Raw genomic sequence first — 7,276 nt, 5'->3', positions numbered from 1 at the left:
AAATTAAACCCTGCGGCTCATGACGATACATTGAGGTCTTAAGACACAAAACGATCGGTCTGTGCAAGAAACGTTCACAACATCCAATGAGTGATGTATACTCACGAAAGATCGCTTCCACTCATGCATCTACTTTGCCAGAGCATGTACACGTGTCACGCGCCGGATGTTGTGAACGCGCTCAGGACAGTTGGACATTGTGGTGGATCGGAGGTAAAAAATTATATAAATACTGTTCAGTTTCTTGCACAGACCGATCGTTTCGTGTCTTAAGATCTCAATGTATCGTCACGAGCCGCAGGGTTTAATTTGTTTTTGTCTGTGTATGTTTTTTTTACTCTCAAAGCCGTGGAGCCCATTGACTGCCATTATATGACTGACAGACTGCAACGGTTTGAGTTAAAAAATCTTCGTTTGTGTTCTACTGAAGAAACAAATTCGCCTACATCTTGGATGCCCTGGGGGTAAGCAGATAAATATCAAATTTTTGTTTTTGGGTGAACTATCCCTTTAATGGCAAAGGTGTCTAATTTCTGTACTACTAAATAATGACGGCTTTCACACAAGTTTGTCAGCCATTGTTTGACTAAACAGGTAGTCAAGCCTCAATTTAATGCCAGAGCCTATGTTATTATGACAGGCCCAGTCAATCTGCTTGAACAAAAAACATGCAATTCTTTGCTGTCTGTGTCATAGAAATTACACACTTCACCTTTAAAACTAGTATGTAGATGCAAAAAGTATAAAGTGATAAAAATATTTTATTAAGCAATACATTGTGGGACAGTGCACTGACTTACCTGTAATGACAATCTGACAGTGGGAGGAGCTACAGACTCCTGACTCCTCCTCCTGTGGATCTTCATCATTCTCATCATCCAGACTGATCTCAGCAACGACATCAGCACCAAGGCGGGACATAAAGAGCATACTCTTCCTCTTCAGAGAGCGGTTCTGTCTGTTTAACTGAGAGAAAGACATACATTTGTGTATTTGAAAGATATTTTATCCAAAGCAGCTTAGAGTGCATTTAATGTATACATTTCAACTCATGATCTGAGTGCTGCTGGCATCACACAGTACCAATTGAACTACACTATCAAAACATGAATTTGCTTGGTCTCGGTGAAGAGAACAAAAATCCAGTGTCTACTGACAGTACAAAAAAAAGTTAATCTAGTGAGGCCAATGTCGTCACATTTATAGGAATAATCAGAAATCAAAATGACACCTGTAACACCACAAATGATATAAAACCCAAGCCGGTGATTTTCTGCATTTACCACAAAGCGAAAAAATATGAGAAATCAAATCAGCAGCATGTAGACAGACCAGCCCACTGGAACCCCAGCGGGTGCCCATGCAATTCCCCTCAATCACACAGCCAAACACACACAGCACAAACACTATGGAAGAGAGCAATAATCAAGGGCAAAATAATAGACATTTCATTACACGTATGCAGGAGCAGCAGCAGCAGACACTCCTGTTTTCATAAATAATTACAGCATTCTATCAGGCACGGCCACGGACCCCCTCCCTCGCCACATGCACATACCTGCATCCGAGAAATTTTACCTTTTTGAACACCCAATTAAAGTAATTTAAGACTGGTCATTCACACTTCAATTAGGGAGGCCACTTAATGGAAACTCAGAGAGCCAATGGGGGTGGAGGTATGTAAATTAGTACTGGATGACATTCCGGTCAGAGAGAGAAAAAGAGTGGGAGGCAGGGATAAAATGCCCCTCTTTAACGAGCCTTTATTAATGACATCCAAGTGAGGACACACAGCACGTGAATCCATTTCCTGATGCCGTCCTTCCTGCTGAATGCATCTTTCAAAAACGCAATCAACAACACATAATATGGGGATAAACACGCAGACACACACGCATACACGCTTGCTCTGCGATAATCATCCGGCATTGATGAGAGCGCAGCGGTGAAATTACACACTGGCAGAAATCAGACGTGCATCCCGAGGTGGCCAGGCCCCTCATCTCCTCTGATCACACATCAAAACAAAATGTCATGTGTTTGGATTGCACTTTGATTTGACTGCCACCACCCGCGGACCCTCATCCATTAATGTTTTTTAATTCAAAATGTTCCAGAGTTTAAAAAATTGATTATGATTTTTTTCCCTCTTCTTTTTTTGTCTACCTCAGGGTCTCTTTGGCAGACAAAATTACAGCCGTCATACACAATAAATCACACCGCTGAAATGTAGAGACTATTTGAGACAATTCCACTCGTCGTCCTCCAATCACACCTACCAAAATTTTTTGACTAATTTAAATGTAAATTTGGGATGAGCCAATGCTGTAATTTTCACAACGTATCCTTCAGTCTTTCAAAAAAGTGGTGAGATTTCTTTTCCATCCTGCGGGCTGAGATGCAAATCAAGTCAAAGTCTTTCATACTTGTTTTATAAATGTTTGCAAAATTAGTTCACATAAATACAGCGACAAGGCAACATCAAAATTTCATGTCTGGTTATTTACTTATTTACTGGGTAAGTAGCCAGAAAATAAGTGGAATAATGTATAGTCTGTTGGTCATTATGGTAAAATAAACTTAGTAATGCACCGATATTACAGATCTGGTCAATACCGATAAGGTGATAATTATTTTCATGCTATGGCATACAAATAGCCAGCATTAAAATGTAATACAGTTTTATATAAATAGATAAATAAAAACACTACAAACTAAAATCAGTTTTTTTTTTTTATTCTACAAGTTAGCCAATTTAGGCCAATTATAATGTACAGTATGAAAATGGGCATTCAGTTTGAGATATGCTAATGATTACATTTAACAGTGTTATTAAACCTTTAGTGTTTTAAAAGATTAACGTTAAGTTAAAATGAGATGATGACAAAAGTAAAGTATAAATAAATAACCAATATCATCCAATACCAATAAATTAAAACAAATTGTAATATCAGTTTTGGTAAGCATAAGAGACTTTTTTCAAAAACATAAAAAAAAAACACTTTTGAATGATTATGTAAAAAAAAAAAAAAAAAAAAACTCTTGGGAAAATCAACAATTTTAATGCAAGAAATTTGGACTTCAGAGATCAATGCAATGCAAAGTGTTTCCTGCTTTAAAATAAAGACAGATGAGATATTTGAGAGGAATCAGCTATGTGTTGAAAGAGCAGCTAGTGACAAACACAACTGCCTCCTCAAACAGTCATCTGTCCTGACAGATGGAAGAGGAGTAAACCTGTGAAGGCCGAAACCCACAGGACTCTCCTGCTGTTAGTCACACAGACGTGAGGGGCTCTGTGTGGAGGTGTTCACAGAGCAGCCAGGACAAAAGGCATCTGCACTGGTTTTCATGCGCAGTGGCCGCCGGCGAACACAGAACAAGCTGGGCTGTGCATTTAAGGATGTCAGGAAACCATTGATTGGTTAAATCGAGCTTTTATCCAACACATAATGCTGAGGCACAAAGCAGCTGCAGGTCTATTTCCTCCGTACAAATGAAATGCTCTGCAGTCTTCCTCAACCGCAGCTCTCAGAAACATCTGTGATGGCTTCACATACTTCAAGGGAAAAAATGTAGCTATACCTCAAGAGAAAAGGCAGGAATGAAATCCTGTCATCCACGCTAAATAACAGTAAGCCAGCAGGGTTTTGTCACCTCAGTCTATTTTGTCAAGTATATATATATATATAAAAAAAAAAATGTCAGTTTTCATTCGCACAGTGAAATGTCTTCTTTTTTTGGATGCAGAAAGACTTCAAATGACAGCTACCCTGCTTCTAAAATGCAGGACAACAGTGTCCTTTTTCAATCTAAAGACTATTTTCTCCTGGTCTTTATCTCTTTTATCTGTGTCTTTATTCCTTTCACTGCTACTGTTCTCTTCATTTCTCTCTCTGTGTGTGGTGATCAGCGGTCATCACTGACAGACAGCAGAAGAAAGTTGATTCATCCATCAGAGAGACGGCAATGAGCCGGTAATCGTTCCCACTAATTTGCCTCACACCTGGGCTTTTAGAAATCCATTTACCTGCTGAGCGCTCAGTGTAGATGCCACTTCACTTTTCAGACCCGACTGAGCCGGAACGGTAGAACTGAAACCCAACTAAACAATGTACTGAGCTGGGACTGATGGCAAATTGAATACTTCTGTAATGAGCGGGTCCAGTGAGGTGGGCTGGCAGTCAACACCAAGATGCAGGCACACTGGAGGGAGATAGTCTTTAAGACTGACTCCAGCATGAACTGAATGGATTGACTGCCCATGTGGAGTACAATTGTGTGTACTTTGCTCAGGATGGAGGAGGAAATAAACGGATGGAAGGTTGGTTGGAATGGTTGGATAGAGGCATGATGGATCCCAATCTATTTACTGTGAAAGCATAAGCAAAAACATCGGTGTATGATTCTGGAAGTATTGTTTCTGAGAAGATTAGTGCAGAACTGAATGAAACAGAATAGAACAAAACACATAGTAACAAGACCAAATGAAACAGATAAGAAGAGAATCAAATGAAACAGTATCAAATGAAGAACAGAATCAAATGAATCAGAATAGAACAAAGGAGAATCAAATGAAATGGAACAAAAGAGAATCGAATGAAACAGAAGAGAACAAAATCAAATGAATCAGAACTGAACAGTAGAGAATTAAATTAAACAGAATCAAATAAATAGGACAGAACAGCATCAAATGAATCAGAACACAACAAAGGAGAGCAGAAGAGAAGAAAATCAAAGGAATAAGAACATAAAGGAGAATAAAATGAAACAGAACAAAGAAGAATTGAATGAAACAGAAAATAACTAAATCAAATGAATCAGAACAGAACAGGTGAATCACATGAAGCAGAGTACATGAGAATTAAATTAAACTGAACCAATCCAAACAAAAAGAGAACAGAATCAAATAAATAAGAACAAAACAGAATCAAATGAATCAGAACAGAACAGAAGAGAATGCCTACAAAACAGAACATAATCAAATGACACAGAGCAGAATTAAATTGAACCAAACAGAATCAAATGAACAAGAACACAAAAGAATCAAATTAAATAGAACAGAATAAAATGAAATAAAACAACAATCAAATGACACAGAACAAAATAGAATCAAATAAATCAGAACAGATGAGAATCAAATTAAATAGAACGGAAGAGATTTAATTAAAACAGAATTAAATCAAGAATCAACTGAACCAAAACACAACAGAATCAAATGGAACAGAACAGAAACAAGGGGAATCAAATGAAACAGAATAAAACAGACCAGATGATCATTAACTTTATTGTAAAACCCCACCTTTGAGGCCAAAGCTTCTACACTCTCTCTGCATGTCTTCTCAATCTCTAGATTCTCCTGAATGTTGTTCACCTCCTCGATCACCCTGTGTGACACTGAAGACAAGCAATATGTCAAATATTTTGATGTTTTCTTCAACACAAACACACTACAGTTGTCACTACAGGCAAGCACACAACTAATTGTCTGTCATGCACACACTGGAGCAGCTAGCACAGTACATCATGACGTTCACAGACAAGGTCACAACATCATACAATTACTCTGTCCAGAGCACTGAAATTTAGAACAGCTCTTTATCAGCTATCATGCTCTCCAGACTCCTTTCGAGCAAGTCGGCTGGGGACATTTGGTATGTGAAACAGCTGGAACTACAGTTCATATGGTGGATAAAACACATTGTAATACAACGCAAGCAAGGATTTGAACTGTGTTTGAATAGTTGATGTAGTAGTCATAGCAGTATTCTGTAGTGTGACATGCTGTACTTCATCAAAGATTACTCAAAACATCTTTGTAATTCTTATATAATTATTATACATGTTGTTTTATTAACGAGTTGTAATTTAAAGATTCATATGGACATGGAATATTTGTATCCACTGATGTGTCACTGTTGGACTATTAAATGAACAGTTTTCCTGCATTATGCATATTTGAACCCTTTCCAACACACACACACACACACACACACGCGCACACACACACAGGTATTCCTATCACTATAGGGACATTCCATAGGCATAATGGCTTTTATACTGTACAAACTATTTTCTATTCCCTTACCCTAACCCTACACCTAAACCTATACCTCACAGAAAACCTTCTGCATTTTTAGATTTTCAAAACACTTTATGTATGATTTATAACCTTGTTTCATCATGGAGACCTAAAAAATGTCCCCACAACGTCAAAATTTACTGGTATTACTATACGTGTGGCGACATTTGATCCCTATAATGCAGTTAATACCAATACACACACACACAGCCATTAAAAAGTTATGTTTTTTAAAGAAATGAATACATTTATTAATAAAGAATGCATTAAATTGATCAAAAGTGACAGTAAAGACATGTTGCAAAAGATTTAAACTTCAAATAAATTATGTTCTTTCAAACTTTCTAATCATATGAATCCTGAAATAAAATGTATCACGGTAATGTATTAGTGCGGTAATGTAAAATGTATCAAAATATTAAGCAGAATAACTGTTTTCAACATTGATAATAATAATACATGTTTCTTGAGTACCAAATCAGCATATTAGACTGATTTATGAAGGCTCATAGAACACTGAATACTGGAGTAATGGCTGCTGAAAATTCAGTTTTGCAATCACAGAAATAAATTAAATTTTAAAATATATCAAAACAGAATACAGCTATTTTTACTGCATTTCTGATCAAATAAATGCAACTTTGAAGAGCATAAGAGACTTCTTTCAAAAAGATTAAAAACTGACCCCAAACTATATATAAATACGAACATCTTGATGCTGAAAAAATGTCCTTCTTACTTGTCCTTCTTTCAGATTTTCTTATCTACACAATAACCTCTCCATCTCAGCCTTCACAGAACTGTTGTCTATTCTATAGATCTATTTGAATTTGTTCAGTGCTGCCCCTCATACTGATCCTATAGGGACGGGAGACTGAGATCAGCGCAGGCCTGTCTAGCCAAGGCTTATTGTTTGGGTTAATCGAGTTCCCTTTCAGTTGGTCACTCTCGACGTCACGTCGGTAATGACCGACTTTGGGATCTCGCTTAGAGAGACCAATCCACTTCGAGTGTAAACTAAACGAGCCAATGCACATTGGCATGCGATGATTGCATCCAGCTGCCGCTGATTGCAGCGCGAGTATAACTAGGCAGCAGGTGCAACGCATATTCAGCTTTTCGCTTAGGAGCCGAGCGATCACATCGTTTTGCTCCTGACTACTCTACTGAGAGAAGAAGACTGAACAAGTTCAG

At 37.7% G+C, this 7,276-nt stretch overlaps 1 protein-coding gene across 1 annotated transcript in view; it reads right to left on the bottom strand.

Moving 5' to 3' along the window:
* Nucleotides 1–7,276, bottom strand: part of LOC107733525 (shootin-1-like) — a 39,774-nt gene that overhangs the window by 20,629 nt on the left and 11,869 nt on the right. The window contains 2 exon segments of the mRNA XM_016545182.1: nt 801–966; nt 5,303–5,397. Of these exon segments, the coding sequence (XP_016400668.1) occupies nt 801–966; nt 5,303–5,397 (261 nt within the window).

Source organism: Sinocyclocheilus rhinocerous, unplaced genomic scaffold (genome assembly GCF_001515625.1).
Source record: "Sinocyclocheilus rhinocerous isolate Xijiao unplaced genomic scaffold, SAMN03320098_v1.1 scaffold2715, whole genome shotgun sequence".
In the NCBI taxonomy this organism is placed as follows: Eukaryota; Metazoa; Chordata; class Actinopteri; order Cypriniformes; family Cyprinidae; genus Sinocyclocheilus; species Sinocyclocheilus rhinocerous.
The sequence above is the reverse complement of the archived record's forward strand: the minus strand, read 5'-3'. Positions and strand labels throughout refer to the sequence as shown.